Genomic DNA, 15,559 nt, shown 5'->3' with positions numbered 1-15,559 from the left:
CCTGGGGGGTGTCCTGTGTGCTGGGAGGGGTGGGGGGTGGGATTCAGGATGCCCAAGGCAGCCCCTTTTAATAACAAGAGAAGCAACAGCAGCAGGAGTTTCCATGGCCCCTTGACTGGCTGGGCTGGCAGATGCCTGGGGTGGCTCTGAGAGCCTCACCCCACGGCTGAGCCCATGTCCGAGAGGGTCGGGTGTTTCCAGCGGGGTGAGCTCAGGGGGCAGGAACGGCTGTGTCATTCCCATCAGAGTTCAGGGTGCTGCACTCCCGGGCCCCAGGCAACCCAAAACCGCAAGAGCAGAGAGGCACTTGCCAGCCCTGCCCCAAAATGGGAGTGGCCAGCGCACAACAGTGATTGGAAACTTACCCAGCCAAGTGGTGAAAACTAACAGTAGAGCCCAGGAGTCCTGGCTCCCAGCCCCTCTGCACTAGCATCTTAGCCCTGGTGTTCCCATGTGCTAGCTCCTGACCCAGTGGATCTCCCCAAGCCTGCGGGATCAGGGGGATGGAGCAACTCCGGAAGGACGTCACCTGCTCCATCTGCTTGAACGTCTTGAGTGACCCCATCTCCATCATAGAATCATAGAATATCAGGGTTGGAAGGGACCTCAGGAGGTATCTAGTCCAACCCCCTGCTCAAAGCAGGACCAATCCCCAACTAAATCATCCCAGCCAGGGCTTTGTCAAGCCTGACCTTAAAAACTTCTAAGGAAGGAGATTCCACCACCTCCCTAGGTAACGCATTCCAGTGTTTCACCACCCTCCTAGTGAAAAAGTTTTTCCTAATATCCAACCTAAATCTCCCCCACTGCAACTTGAGACCATTACTCCTTGTTCTGTCATCTGCTACCACTGAGAACAGTCTAGATCCATCCTCTTTGGAACCCCCTTTCAGGTAGTTGAAAGCAGCTATCAAATCCCCCCTCATTCTTCTCTTCTGCACACTAAACAATCCCAGTTCCCTCAGCCTCTCCTCATAACTCAATTGTTCCAGTCCCCTAATCATTTTTGTTGCCTTCCGCTGGACGTTTTCCAATTTTTCCACATCCTTCTTGTAGCGTGGGGTCCAAAACTGGACACAGTACTCCAGATGAGGCCTCACCAGTGTCGAATAGAGGGGAACGATCACGTCCCTCGATCTGCTGGCAATGCCCCTACTTATACATCCCAAAATGCCATTGGCCTTCTTGGCAACAAGCGTGCACTGTTGACTCATATCCAACTTCTCGTCCACTTTAACCCCTAGGTCCTTTTCTGCATCGAGTGTGGCCACAACTTCTTCCGGGGCTGCCTCTCGACTCACTGGAGCCAGATCTCAGCCCAGGGGCACCTCTGCCCAGAGTGCCGGGCTCCCTGCTCCGGGGATAGGATGATCCCAGACACACGTGTCAAAAACCGAGCGGAGAAAATCACCAAGCCTCTGCAGGAAGAGACTGAGTCGGTGAGACCAGACAGGCTGGATAAGGGGAAAAGGAGCTTTCTCTTGTAGGGGATGCTGGGCCCAATCCAGCCTCAGGGCAGGGACTGGCTGACTCATGGGGGCAGGGGATGGGACACCGGGCCTTTCCCGTTTAGAGGGCACCAGCCCTGATCTGGGCCCAGGGTGGGGACTGGCTATCTCAGAAGGGTGAGGAATGGGACACACAGACTCATAGACTGGTAGGCCAGAAGGGACCATCATGATCATCTAGCCTGAACTCCTGTACATTGCAGGCCACAGAACCTCATCTACCCGCTCCTATAATAGACCCTGAACCTCTGGCTGAATTACTGGTGTCCTCAAGTCATGATCGAAAGACTCCAAGTTACAGAGACTCCACCATTTATTCTAGTTCAAACCTGCAAGTGACCCATGCCCCATGCTGCAGGGGAAGGCAACCCCCCTGCCCCAGGTCTCTGCCAATCCGATCTGTGGGCAAATTCCTTCCCAACCCCAGATATGACGATCCACTAGACCCTGAGCATATGGGTGAGACCCACCAGCCCGACACCTGGGAAAGAATTGTCTATAGTAACTCAGAGCCCTCCCCATCTAGTGTCCCATCACTGGCCCTTGGGGATATTTGGTAGGAGCCTTCACACATGAGCCATATGCCTTTGTAGAGAACCTCATCATACCATCCCCTCCATAAACTTGTCACGCTCAGTCTTGAATCCAGTTAGGTTTTTTTTCCCCTTGGGAGGCTGTTCCAGAACTTCACTCCTCCGATGCTTGGAAACCATCAAGGCTAAACTTGTTGCTGGCCAATTTATAGTCATTTGTTCTTGTGTCAAGGTTGGTGCTTAACTTAAATAACTCCCCTCCCTCCCTGGTATTTATCCCTCAGTTGTGTTTCTAGAGTGCAATCATAGCTCCCCTCAGCTTTCTTTTGGTTCGGCTAAACAAGCCGAGCTCTTTGAGTCTCCTCTTCTAAGGCAGGTTTTCCAGTCGTTGAATAATCCTAGTAGCCCTTCTCTGTACCTGTTCCAGTTTGAATTCATCTTTCTTAAACATGGGAGACCAGAACTGCAGACTCTGCTCCAGATGAGGGCTCACCAGTGCCTTGTATCATGGCAGTAGCACTTCCTGTCTCTGATGGAAATACAGTACCTCAGCTGCTACATCCTAGGGTTGCATCAGCTTTTTTCATGGCCACATTGCATTGGTGGCTCATAGTCATCCGGTGATCAGCCAATAAACCCAGGTCTTTCTCCTCCTCTGTCGCTTCCAACTGAGATGTCCCCACCTTGTAGTACAAATTCTTGTTGTTAGTCCCTAAATGCATGACCTTGCACTTTTCACTGTTCAATTTCATCTCATTTTTATTATTCCAGTTTCAAGGTTGTCCAGATCTTCTGTATGATATTCCGGTCCTCCTCCGTATTGGCAATACCTCCCAGCTATGGGTCATCCCAAAATTTGATCAGCACACTCCCACTTTTTGTGCCTAGGTCATTAATGAAAATGTTAAATAAGATTGGTCCCAAGACCGATCCCCGAGGAATTCCACTAGTAACCTCCCTCCAGCCTGACAGTTCACCGTTCAGTTTGACCCATTGTAGTCTCCCCTTTAACCTCTCCTTACCCACCTTTCGATTCTCATCTTAATTCCCATCTTCTCCAATTTAATTTCCCATGTGGCACTGTATCAAATGCCTTACTGAAATCCACGCAGATTAGATCAACTGTGTTTCCTTTGTCTAGAAAATCAGTTATCTTCTCAAGGCAAGAGATCAGGTTGGTTTGGCATGATCTACCTTTTGGAAAGCCAGAATGTATTTTATGCCAATTACCATTTATCTCTATGTCCTTAACTACTGTATCTTTCAAACCTTGTTCCAAGACCGTGCATACAATTGAGGTCAAACTAATGGACCTGTGGTTTCCTGGATCACATTTTTCCCCCTTCTTAAATATAGGTACTATATTAGCCATTCTCCTGTCATGGGATACAAGCCCTGACCTTTACAGATTAATTACAAATCCTTGCTATTGGGCTTGCAATTTTGTGTGCCAGTTTCTTTAATATTCTTTGGTGGAGAAGGTCCAGACCCCCCAGTTTGGTCCCATTAAGCTGTTTGAATTTGGCTTCCATTTCAGCCAATTCAGTGACAATTTCTACTCCTGTATTCTTGTTCTCATTAGCCATCTTGCCACAAGCATCTCTATAAGCGTATTAAAAATGGAGGCAAGATATTTGTTTAGCTGTTGGGCCATACCCATGTAACCCTTCTTCTAGGTGGAGCCAGCAGCAACCAGGGCCGGGTTCAATATCTAGGGGTTTCTTTTCAACAATACAGTACAGAACCTGTGCGAGCCTCCACCCAGTGACCTGAGAAATTTACACACCACCCTTGGGAGCCTCTCAGAGGCAAAACTTCCCCACTCGCAAGCACAGAGTCTGAGTGTAGAAAAGAAACTTTGAATAAAAGGAGGGAAGTACCTCGGCATTAATTTGGGAAAACACCACAAACAGGGTTCATAAACATAAACCATGAGCGAAAGACCCACCCCCAAGTAGGTTGGGCAGTGCCCTTTCCCTGCAGGGTCTTAAGCCAGCAACCCAAAATTCCCTTTAACGTGTCCGTCCCTTCTCTGCACCCCATTCACAGTTGCTGTCCTTGGCCAGTGCAGCCCCAGAGTTCGCAGGTGCCTCTGCAGAGTTCACCTCCCACCCTGGGTGAAAACGGCACTGGGGAGAGAAGGAGGCACCTTACTCGCTCCGCGGGTCGGGCACTCGCTTGTCACCCCTCTGGCCGATTGCCGTGCCTCTCTGTGGGGCTCTGCTCTCTGGCCCTCTCTTCCAGCTGCCCTGCTGGCTGCTTGCCACCCCTCTCCGCCAGCTGCCCTGCTGGCCACACTAAACTGACTTCTGGGCCCCCCACTTCACACAGCTGTCAGTGATTTCAGCTGTTCGTGGGGGAGCCTGACAGCTGGGGCACACTGGGCAGGGTCTTGCATCAGAGACACTGTCCCAAGGCAGATCTAATACATTGACCTAGGTATCAGCGATTTCAGCTCTGCAGCCTGTAACAAGACTCTCAATTGAGTCTAAATTAGCTCTGTTATTACAGGGTGGAGAGAGGAAGGGACAAGTGGTGTTTGGGACCCTTAGGCAAGGCCCACAACACACATGCGTGTGTGTGTGTGTGTGTGAGTGTGTGTGTGTTCCATCGGGGTAGGCCAGGTACAGTTCTGCTGCCCTTCATGCCCCAATACCAAGGAGACTGGGGATCCAACACCAGCCAAAAGTGACCATTTGGGCAAGCAATCCCATCACGCTGAGCACCTAGGCAGGGTGGGTGTGCCCATCCAAAGGAGATCAGCGCCTGAAGTCCTTTTCCGCAGCTCACCACCAGACGTCAGGGGAGACCTCATTCAAACTCTGCTTACACCTATATCTGTAATCTCCACCCCACCCTCAGTGCTTAGCGGTCCCACTTCTTCTTTCCTTGTTTTCTTTTTATTTATAAGGCTAATTAACCTTTTAGTGTTTGTTTCAATTCCCTTTGCACGGTCTAACTCTGCTAGGCCTTTGGCAGTTCTCAGTTTTCTCTCCACTTTCTGACCTCCAGGAGGCAGCTTTCCTTGCTGATCCATCCCATCTTCCATTCCTCATAGGCTTTCTGCTTTCTCTTAATTTCTCTTTGAGATCCTGGTTCATCCAGTTTGGTCGGCAACCCTTCCCTACGGGCTTCTTTCTGGATGCAGACTCCAGAGAGTTTCTGCAATTTTGACTTAAAGTAATTCCAAGCCTCTTCCACATCCAGATCCTTGAGGTTTGCAGGCCATCCACTTCCCTAATTCCCTTAATGTTTTACAGTTTGGCCTTTTGAAATCCAGGACCCCCGGCTGCCAACCTGATTTCCTTTATCCTTCCATTTAATTTAACCTGAATAGCTCATGGTCACTCGAACCAAGGCTATCCTTTACAGCCAGTTCTTCAGTGCGGTCCTGGCCTATTTACCAATACTAAATCTAAACTGATGTCACTTCTTGCTGGTTTGGTGACTGCTTGGTGAAGAAATCTGTCAGCCGTCGCATACAAAAATATCGAAGCCCTACCATTGTTAGTAGCACTTCTCCCCCAATCTCTGTCTGGAAAACTAAAGTCTCCCATAATCACACAATTCCCAGTGGTATTTATTTCATTCAGACTATTCATGGGGTTTCTATCCACATGCAAACCGGATTCTGGGGGTCTGTAGCAGACCCGAAGCACTGTCCCAGGGGAGCATCTGGTAGCTTTTTTCCCCACAGCGATTTTGACACAAACTGATTCTGTTTTATCCATTCCATCCCTTCTCGTTTCTTTCCACTCCACCTCGTCATGAGCAGACAATGCTACTCCACCACCTCTGCCTTTCTTCTTTCTTTCCAGTAATCGAGCCATGGCTGCTACTGCCCCATGGTTCTGTTCACCCGATAATATCTGTTTTCCCGTCCCGCACCCATAGTTCTACTTCCTCCATTTTGTCACCCAGGCTCCTGGCGTTGCTGAGCAGACATCTTGCTGATTCTGCTTGGCTTTGCTCCGATTTCTCACGCGGGTAGGTACAGTCATTTTACTGCCAGTATCGGCAACCTGACTGTTAGTGTCGCTGCTCTTGGCACTATTGATCTTCTTCTCGTGCGTTCTCCTTCTCTCTGTCTTTCCTTTCTCCATTGCTGCACCCTCTCCTCCTTGATTTGCCTCCCGCTCAGTGTGAGAATCAGGCCTGGAGGTTCCATGAGCATCTCCCAGGGTTCCTAGTTTAAAGCCCTTTTCATCAGTTGTGCCAACCTCCACCCTGGAAGTCTATCTCCCTCCCCACACAGGTGGCGTCCGTCACATGAGACCAGTCCTTTGTCCATGAACGCCTCCCAGTGGTTGAACATCCCCAAGCCCTCGTTAGTCCCACTGCCTGAGCCATCTGTTGATTATTGGCATCTTGTCTAGGCTTCGCTCTCCTCCTCCAGGGACAGGTAGCATCCCACTGAAGATCACTTTAGCCTCCATTTCTTTATATGTCTTCCCTGGCCTGGCACAGTCTCCCTTGATGTGTTCCAGCAAGAATCTAGGGGTATTTCCCCTCCAGAGAGTTCTGGCTCTGATGCAGCCCCAGGGCAGGGGGACTGGCTGGCTTGGGGGGTTGGGACTGGGGACCGGGGCTCTGATCTCGGGCACTGTCTGGGTTGGGGCTTGGGAAGGGTCACGGGGCTCTGGTGCAGGGGACTGGCTAGCTGAAGGGGGTGGGAATGGGGCATGGGGCTCTTATCAGGGGCCATGGGACAGTCTCTCTTGGAGGGTGGGGTCCCAGGTCTGACCCTGCTCTCTCCCTGCAGCAGGGGCCGGGGGCTCAGCCAGAGCCAGGGCGCCCGGTGCAGCTGGTGCATCTGGACGAGGAAGAGAACCTGATCCTGGATGAGGAGGCCCTGAGCCGCTGCCTGGAGCAGGGTGGGGTGGGGGACGCCCCCGTCTGCCTGGTGTCCATCATCGGGGAGCAGCGCCGGGGCAAATCCTTCTTGATGAACTACCTGCTGCGCCGGCTCCGGAGCCCGGTGAGTGTAAACAGGGGCAGAAATGAGCTGTGGGTGTGAGCGGCCCCATCCTGCCCCCTGCTGGCAGGCTCAGAGCTGCACACGTGGCTGTGGGCAGCCCGCCCCTCACCCTGTGCAGTTAGCTCGGGCCATGGCTGGGCCCTAACGTGTCTGTCGGCCTGTCTGGAACACAGCGTGTCTCTCTCTTGTCTAGACAGCCGTGGGTCTGTTTGTCTAGCAGATTACGATCACACCCGTCACCACGTATTCCTCCCTGCCCCACACTTGCACAATTAACCCCTGCCGCCCTCCCAGAGTTTGCAGCCCAGGGTAGGAGGGGGGGTATCAGTCACTCTCCTCCCCGACTCTGCACTGACCTCTCCCCCACCATGTTCCCTCCCAGCAGGACGCGAGGGACGGGTCATGGATGGGCCGGGAGGATGAACCCCTGGAGGGGTTTGAGTGGCGTGCGGGCGAGGAGCGAATCACCAACGGGGTGTGGGTGTGGAGTCAGCCCTTCTGGGTCCCGGCCAAGGCGGGGAAGGTAAGTGGGGGGGTTTGGGGTGCACAGGGAAGGGGGAGGAGGCCACGGGGGAGCTGGGAGAAGGGAACCAGGTGGAGAGAGAACAGGGGGGAATGGAGAAGAGACAGCAGTAAGGAGCTAACCCTGGGGGACTTCTGGGGAAGGTGAGAAGGAGATGCCAGGGGCCATGGAGGCTGAGCAGGGGGCAGGCTCTGGGGGCGGAGGGGCCGTGGGTGGCTGGACAAAGCTGGGAGCTGACTGGGGCTCTCACTCTTGGCCCCCCCAGGTGGCCGTGCTGCTGGTGGACACAGAGGGCTCCATGGACATTGAGAGCAACAAGGAGACCAGCATCAAACTCTCTGCCTTTTCCATGCTGCTCAGCTCCTACCAGGTTGGGGGGCTCCCCGGGGGCCGCTGTGATGCAGGAAGCGGGGGCTTAGCAGGGGGCACTCTCCCCTGGAGGTCAGGGCTGGCCCCAGTGCGGCGCTAGAGGGTGCTGTATTTGGGGTGGGTGACATGGCTGGGAAGTGGCCTGGGGCGGCTGTCCCTGCTCGTTGCTGTAGCTCTGTCTGTCTCATGATTATTTGCAGATACTGAACACTGGCTGTCGGGTGACGGACCCGGATCTCGAATACCTGGAGGTGAGGCGGGCAGCGAGATGCAGAACGTGGCCGGGCCAGGTTCTCCCATTATGCCCACAGGGTATTATCCCTCCCCATAGCTTCTGTGGGGAAACTGAGGCCCAGAGATAGAAACCAACTCTCCCACGGTCACATGGGCCTCTGGAGTCAGCACTGTCACCACACGGCCCAGCCTGGCTCTCTGCTCCTACGTGTCTGGCATGGGCCACTGGCCCAAAGTTAGGACCCCTCCCTCCCCTCCAGCCCAGCTCTGCCATTGGGGGGAAGCCTCTGGGGCCAGGGCCTGGGGCAGTTGCTCTGCCCCCCTGCATTGCTCTTCTCTTCTCTCCAGGCTCTTACCCAGCCCCAGCCCCGCTGGGTCGAGCCTCTGTCAGTCGCACCCTTAGGGACATCACTGCCACCTGTGGTATATGGCGTGTCCTGCCCCTGTACTGCACCCTGGGGGGATTCTCTGTTCAGGGGAGGGGTCGGATTGGGAGGGTTTTATCTGCCCTCGCTGCCCCGGGTTCTGTCATTGGCAAAAACCTGGTTCACGCAGAGATATGGAGGCCTAGTCAGAGCTCAGGGAAATGCTACGTGGCTGACATTGTTCAAGGCGTGAGCAGAGCCGTGGTTTGACCCCTGGGGCTGTGCAAAGAAAGTTGGAAGCGTCCATCAGCCCGAGGCAATGGGGTGTTTGTGGAGTGGAACCCGTTTGTAGAAAGACCCCAAATTTTGATCACTGACTCCCCCCCGCATTACTCCCTCACCTCTATGGAGCACCTTGAGAGAAGGAGAAAGCCCTGAAACCAGATAGAGGAGGGGTTGCACATTGACAGTCCTCCCCGCCGGTGCCAGACCCTCGTGTCCCACAGCCTCCCTCTCACTCCCATGGCCGGGTGCAGCTTCTTTCTCTCTGACCCACTGAAATCGTCTCTGTCCATCTCATAATTCGTTTTGCGCTCGCTGGGCCTCACTCTCTGCCCTGGGCAGAGGGAGAAGCTCAGGTGTGGGGGCAGGGGGTGATCAGGCCCCTTTCTGTCCACAGGCAGGATCATTTCCGCCCAAACTAAACACCTCCCAGGTCCCAGACTCACCCCGCCCCTCTTTTCTCTCTGCAGATGTTTGTGCAGGTGGCCGAAGTGGTGGGAGAGACCTATGGACTGGAGCCCATTCAGGTGAGATGGCTTCTCCCCCATCACCTGCTCTGCCCCATGTATCCCCACACTGCACCTCTCCCCCACTCCACAGCATGCTCCTGCCCCTTGCACCCCATGCCCCACTCCTGAGTGGTTGAGGTTTCCCCAGCAGACACTGTCCTTCTCCACGTCCCAGTGTCCCCCCACCCCCAGTGACCCCCACTCCCCTTCTGTCTCCCCTGCAGCACCTGGACCTACTGGTGCGGGATTGGAGCAGCTCCCGGGTCCTCAGAGCCCAGGGTGGGGAGCAGCATCTGAGACACGTCAGACAGGTGAGTGTGGGGCTTGGGGGGGATGGGGAATGGGACCCAGGGCCTAGTTGTGATCCAGACCCAGTGTTGGGGAATGGCTGGCTCAGGGGTTGGGGAATGGGACACGGGGCCTTTCCCCTCTCAGGGGCTGGTAACCCCACCCTTTATAAAGGTTGTGTGACAAATCCCATTATAAGACCCCTTTAAAGTTGCTTATAACTTTGCCAAATTTTAACTGTTTGGGCTGAAATTTTCCATGCTTGTTCTCTGCCACGAGCTCAATTCGTGGATGCTCCCTCTAGCTGTTTCTGAGAATGAGGCTAAAAAAACCACATTGTTTGGCAATATTGAAAGAAAATTCTGATGTTCCTTTTTTTTTTTAAACATCTCTATCCTCCCCGCCCTCCCCGCTTCAGAGTAAGGACGATAAATTTGGTGGGAGGGTGGGGTGGCCAGTGTGTCGGGGATATGGCAGAGTCCGTCCACACAGACCATGCTCCAGGCCCTCCCAGCTCCACATGCTGCCCAGACTGAGCATGCCCCGTCCCCAGAGAGCGACCCAGCACGCTCCAGCCTGGGGAGACAGAAGCAAAGCTGGGCTTTCCCTGCAGTTTCTGCTCCAAGCCAGGCACCAGAACTGAGAGGGGACCTCCTGTCTCTCCCATGCGCTCAGTGAGCCCAGGTGGCGGGAGAAGGAAGCTGCTTGATTGCAGTGTGGAGGGGAGAAAAGCCAGAGCAGGAGGAGGGAAAGGAGCAGGGTGGGACAAGGCATCTGGATAGACTGGGAATGGGGTAGGGGGTGGAAGGAGGCTGAGACCTGGCACTCACTCCTTTCTCTTCCTGCCATCCCCTGTCTTGTTCACTGCACCCCTTCCAATGCCTACCGCAAACGAGGCCGGGCTCCTCCAGATCCTCTCTGACTGCCTGGCAGGTCTGGCTAAAGTTAACACAGGTGTTTGTGTGTCAATGTAACCATTGCCCCTGGCTCGGCAGAAGCTGGAGGCGAAGACCCCTTGCAAACACCCCAAGGCCCTGGAAGCGCTGAGCAGAAGCAGCAGCCGCTGTTACCTGATGCCCTTCCCTGGCGAGCGGATCACGACGGGGAGCGAGGGAAGGCTGAGAGGTAACAGACCCAGGACAGCAGCTCTAAGCCCCCTGCCCTGTGCAGAGCAAAGTGATTGGGGCGCTAATCATGCCCGTGCGTGGCAGGTAGAGAGAAGGGGGATCAGACAGGCCTTGTATTCCCCCACCATCATCCATCTCTCTCCCCTTTGCAGACATGGGTGAGAATTTCCGGGAGAGCCTGAGGGACTACGTCACCACCCTGGTGAGCTCGGCCAGTCAACATGTCCAGACGGACCGGCATGGGGAGATGCTCACCGGGACACAGCTCGCTGCCAAGATAAAGGTGGGGACCGGCCAGCTGTGCTGGAGGAAGCAGGAAGGGGATGCTCTCTCCTTGCAGTCAGTGATGACCCCAATACCCCCAATTCCCCAGCTGCCCCACCCCAGAGGTGGCTGCATCTCAGCGCCAGGCAAGCCATCCCCATGTTCCCAGCCTTTCTAAGCCCTGTGGAGTCTGTGACGTGATGATTTCTTTTGGTTCCTTTTCAGAATTTATCTGATGTGATGAAGAAACATCGCTCCGGCTTCTCCTCTCCCTGTCAGGTACCGTCTCTGCCTCTTATGTAATCGTGGGGTGTCTCCCCTCTCCCGTCCATGCCAGGGCTGGTGAGATGCTGGGAACTGGGGCCATCCTACTGGAGGTGACTGGGAAAAAGACTCAGGTTCTTGGACTCCAAGGTAGAAGAATTTGACTAGACCAGAGGGTGGCTGATGCTGGAGGGTTTGCCTAGTCTACAGATGCATCTTCAGTTCAGGAGGCCCAAAACATTTTATGAATTTGGTGCAGTTTATCAGAGTTGGCCCAGAAGTGGGGATTTTTGTTTTGGGTCTTTGTGCAGAACCCGTTGAGGTGCCTACAAAACCCCCATATGTTTCCATTTGGCTACGCTGCCGAGGTGGCTCCTGGCAACTGTAGTTCATGCTCCTCATGTGCCTCATTCTCCTCTATGGGTTGGTGTGATGGGGGGACACTCACCTCTCATGAGTGGCTCCTGTCAGCTGGGTGCGATCCTGCATTCTTCCCGTTTTCTGTTCCCGGTGCCTCCTGTTGGTGGTTGCCATAGTCAGGGTTTTATGCGTATAAGAAGCACACGGGATCTTTTTCAGGGGAAAAGGCAATACGCCGCATTTATTGAAGATACAACAATTAGCATATGCATTCAATTACACCACACACACACACTCTCCCACCAGTTGATGTTATAGTTACCAGTTCAGAGTCCGGATCAATCTAGCGGCCAGGTAGGTTGATCAGGGGTAGGTAGGAACCGGGTTCTGTCAGTCGTGACATGATGCTCTGGGGAAGTCTTGGCAGGACGAGCCCCAAAGTTTCATGACAAGGTCCCCTGTTTACATAGTGATTTTCCTACATTGGGACCAATGAGTTTTGCACCGTCATGCTGTAATCAATTGTTGTTTGATGGGTGCTTGTTTTCTTAAATTGTCCTTCTCATCCTTTATCTTGTTCTTTCATTAAGTCTCTCAGGGAGTTACCCCATGCTGGTTTTGATCACAGCTATCTTGTCCACATTGATAGGAGCCTGTCTCATCTTTAGAGTTGTCAATCTACCCTCCTCTGACATTTCAATAGGGGCGTGTTGCAGCCTCCTGGCGCCCTTGCATCTGTCTCCGTTTCCTCCCTAGACCATCTGGTTCAGCGATGGCCTCTACACTTATCTTCTAACACACACATTCCTCATTCCCACACAAAACAGAATTGATTTACACAGAACATTTGAACAGGAACATCAAATTGCAATGCAAGAGAAAAACAACCATTGCATTCTTTTACTTATTTTAACATGCTAAACCTACAACTAAGTGGTGACCTTAAAAGGTCTGTTACTGCCTTGAAATCAGCACAGACACAGATTCTGGCTGATGCTTCTCTACCAACGGCCCATTCGGCCCGTTCCTTTCTGCTTTCAGAAAGGGTGGCTGGCAGGATATGGTCAAATCATACACCAATACATTTAATACATGCTACATTATTAGTCTCTATCCTTCATTCTAAATTATACAAAATACAAACATAAAATCCTCCTACTACAAGGGGTGCCTCAGCCCTCCAGCTAAGTCACACACAGTCTAAAGACACATGATGGTACTCCTTCCCAGGTAACACAGTCCAACAAACGGTTGGCCCTCTCTGAGGTCTTGAGCCTCATCTCTGGGCCTCTTTAAACTCTAGCCCCTTTCTCAGGCTCCAAAACTAAACCTGCCCCCTTCTCAGGGCTTTGGCCACTGCACCAGTGGCCGGTGGGGGACCTGGGCTCACTCACTACTCGGAGTCCCAACTCAGAGACCCTGCAAGTAGCAGCCACCTGCTGCTTTCTTTCCTAATTGCTACTGCTGCATTTCCTGGGGTGCTTCCCACTCTGTCCCATCACCTTCTTGGGTTCTCTCTCTGTTCCCTCTCTCAGCAGCATCTCCCCCAGGCCTCCTTGTCTCTGTCCTGATTTCTCAGGGTCTTCTCTCAGGCCTCTGTGCCTGGACAGTTTCCCGGTCCTGTCCCTGTGTGAGCAGGGCTTCTCCCCAGTCTCTTTCCCTGTGGAGTCTCACAGCCTTTTAGTCTTTCTTTACCCTTCTGGTCCCAGCCAGCAACTGCCCTGCTCAGCCCCTGCAGCTCCTTTTAACTGAGCCTGCCGCGCCCTGATTGGCTGCTTCGCTGCAGCCTTTCTAGGCAGACCTGGAGGACCCACCCTCACTGCTCCTTTACCTGGGGTGGGGTGTGCTAGGACTGCAGGACCTCCAGCAGGGGGCCCTAAAGGGCCAGGTGCTCCCCATCCCAGCTGAGCATCCTGGTTGGACGGCACCTCCCATGAGCCTGGCCTCAGAGGACAATGGAGCAACTAGACTTCATCTCCCATGATGCACCAGCATCTCCTTGTTTGGTGAGGGGAAGCCTGGCCTCATGGCCCCAGTGCACCATGGGAGTTCTAGTCCAACCAGGGAGCTGGACATATAGAGGAGAATGAGGCAGCCAAGCTAAATTTCCCACAATGCACCACAGTATCCTTTTTTGGTGAGGGGAAGCCAGGCATCATGGCTGTAGTGCATCATGGGAGGCACATGTGGCAAGATGGGGGAAGGTGGCTCTAAATCCACTATTGTGATCCTGAATTCAGGGAGATCGCCTGGGGATGGAGGGTCCGAGCCAGAGTCAAGCTGGGAGCCAGGGTTCAAGCCCTGTTGCTTTGCAGCCTAGCCTTAGCCCTGCTGGACTTGTGCTGTGGGAGGCCGCCCAAAGTATCCCACAATCCCACGGGCTGACTTTCTTTCTCCTGTGGCCAGTCAGGTTTGCTGGACAGTCCAGTTTTCCCAGGCTGCACCACCACCAAAGGGGAAAAGGGCAGAAGCAGCTAGGGAGGGCGCTAGGAAGTCTGGGATACGGGTCGTTGCACTCAGGCCTGCACAATGCAGTGTAGATGCTGGAGCTCCAAACTGGAACCCAGGGTTCAGCCAGTCCTAAGCTGGGGTTACAAATGAGTGTAGACGCTCCAGCCCTAGGTTAACAGCCCCAGGGGCTGCTGACTCCATTCCTACTAACTCTGGGCTTACATCGCAGTGTAGACATAACCAGAGGCATGGACTGCAAAGTGCTCTTGGGTGTCAGTCTCAGATCGGCTGGGAAAGGTGCTACCCAGGCCCCCTTCTAGAGGAGAATTTTGTGTGTGTGTGTGGTGGTGGTGGGTGGGGGGGTTCAGCTTATGTACTTGGGAGGTTGATCAGGTTTCAGGCCAACAATTGCTCTTCCACAACAAGATTTAACCCAGCCCAGAACAATACTCCTTCCCCACACCAAAAAAGAGCTGAGATTCACACCCAAATCATCTGCCTCCCGGAGATCGATAAAACCCCCAAATACCACCAGACCCATGAGAGCCGGCGTCACTGATGCGCTGTCAGACGTCAGCCTCAGGCCGAGCCCGGCTGGGACAGGGGTTTGCAGAGTCCTTGGCTACAGGAAGGTGCTGCAAGAGCAAAGTGCAGGTCGGGGCGGGGAAGGGAGCCGAGGCTGGGCTGCCGTGAGGAACAAACTGGAGACCGGTAGCACCAGAAGCCCCAAACAGCTGCCACCCCAGCTAGCAGCGTCACTATGTTATGTCAGTCTACTGCGGTGGAAGCTGCAGCCACTAGCTGACGTCGGGGCCCCATAAACTGCGGCTCACCCCATCTTATCCTCCCGGCACAGATGGCCATCACCTTCCACAACCAGAGAGTCGTGGACATCACCCGCGCAGACCACGCTGTGTTTCTGAGGGAGATGGTGAGTCTGGGGGGGCAGTGGCACATGCTATGGGCCTTGGGGCAGGAGGTGGGAGTTCATATCTCCGGCTCCCAGGCTGGCTGCAGAGATGGGAGACTCCAACCCACGTACACTGGAGGCCGTGACCTTGGTCAGGAGGGTGGAAGAAGTTGCTGTGTTGTAGCTAGAGGATCTATTGGTGAGACAGGGGTCACACACCTGCCCCTTCTACCAGTCTTTGCACCCCCTTCTCTCCCCGTCCTCTCCCGCTCAAAACAGCACAGCCTGTCCCAGCGCATGGTCGACTGTCTGAAGGTGGATCCGAGCGCAATGGCGGAGCAGTTTGTGGAGCAGCACAGGTCACCGCTGGAGCGGTGCCGGGAGGAGATGAAGGAGCCGGAGGAGACCCTGCTGAGGGCACTAGAAGCGGAGCTCACTCAGGAGGCTGAGACTTTCCTGAAGACCTATGGAAAGCGCTATCAGAGTCACGCCATCAACCAGAGAGTCATGGACAGGGCCTGCCAAGACCACGCCGACTTTCTGAGGGAGAAGGTGAGTCGGGGGTAGGAGCTGTTCCCCAATCCAGGCTAACCC

General features: G+C 54.1%; 2 protein-coding genes across 2 annotated transcripts; both read left to right on the top strand.

Moving 5' to 3' along the window:
• Window positions 1–1,256: 1,256 nt before the first annotated feature.
• Window positions 1,257–8,780, top strand: LOC122466148 (RING finger protein 112-like). The gene is made up of 6 exons (XM_043548288.1): window positions 1,257–1,439; window positions 6,804–7,019; window positions 7,402–7,542; window positions 7,808–7,912; window positions 8,112–8,162; window positions 8,622–8,780. The coding sequence occupies exons 1-6, from the start codon at window positions 1,368–1,370 to the stop codon at window positions 8,778–8,780; spliced, it is 744 nt and encodes a 247-aa protein (XP_043404223.1). The 5' UTR covers window positions 1,257–1,367.
• A 467-nt stretch (window positions 8,781–9,247) lies between these two features.
• Window positions 9,248–15,532, top strand: LOC122466147 (RING finger protein 112-like). Its single transcript, XM_043548287.1, has 7 exons — window positions 9,248–9,319; window positions 9,526–9,612; window positions 10,585–10,714; window positions 10,869–10,999; window positions 11,206–11,259; window positions 14,912–14,986; window positions 15,245–15,532. Exons 1-7 carry the CDS (start codon window positions 9,263–9,265, stop codon window positions 15,530–15,532), a joined length of 822 nt encoding a protein of 273 aa, XP_043404222.1. The 5' UTR covers window positions 9,248–9,262.
• The last annotated feature ends 27 nt before the right edge of the window (window positions 15,533–15,559 follow it).

Source organism: Chelonia mydas, chromosome 6 (genome assembly GCF_015237465.2).
Source record: "Chelonia mydas isolate rCheMyd1 chromosome 6, rCheMyd1.pri.v2, whole genome shotgun sequence".
Taxonomy (NCBI): Eukaryota; Metazoa; Chordata; order Testudines; family Cheloniidae; genus Chelonia; species Chelonia mydas.
Note: the sequence above shows the minus strand (reverse complement) of the source record. Positions and strands in the feature narration are given on the sequence as shown.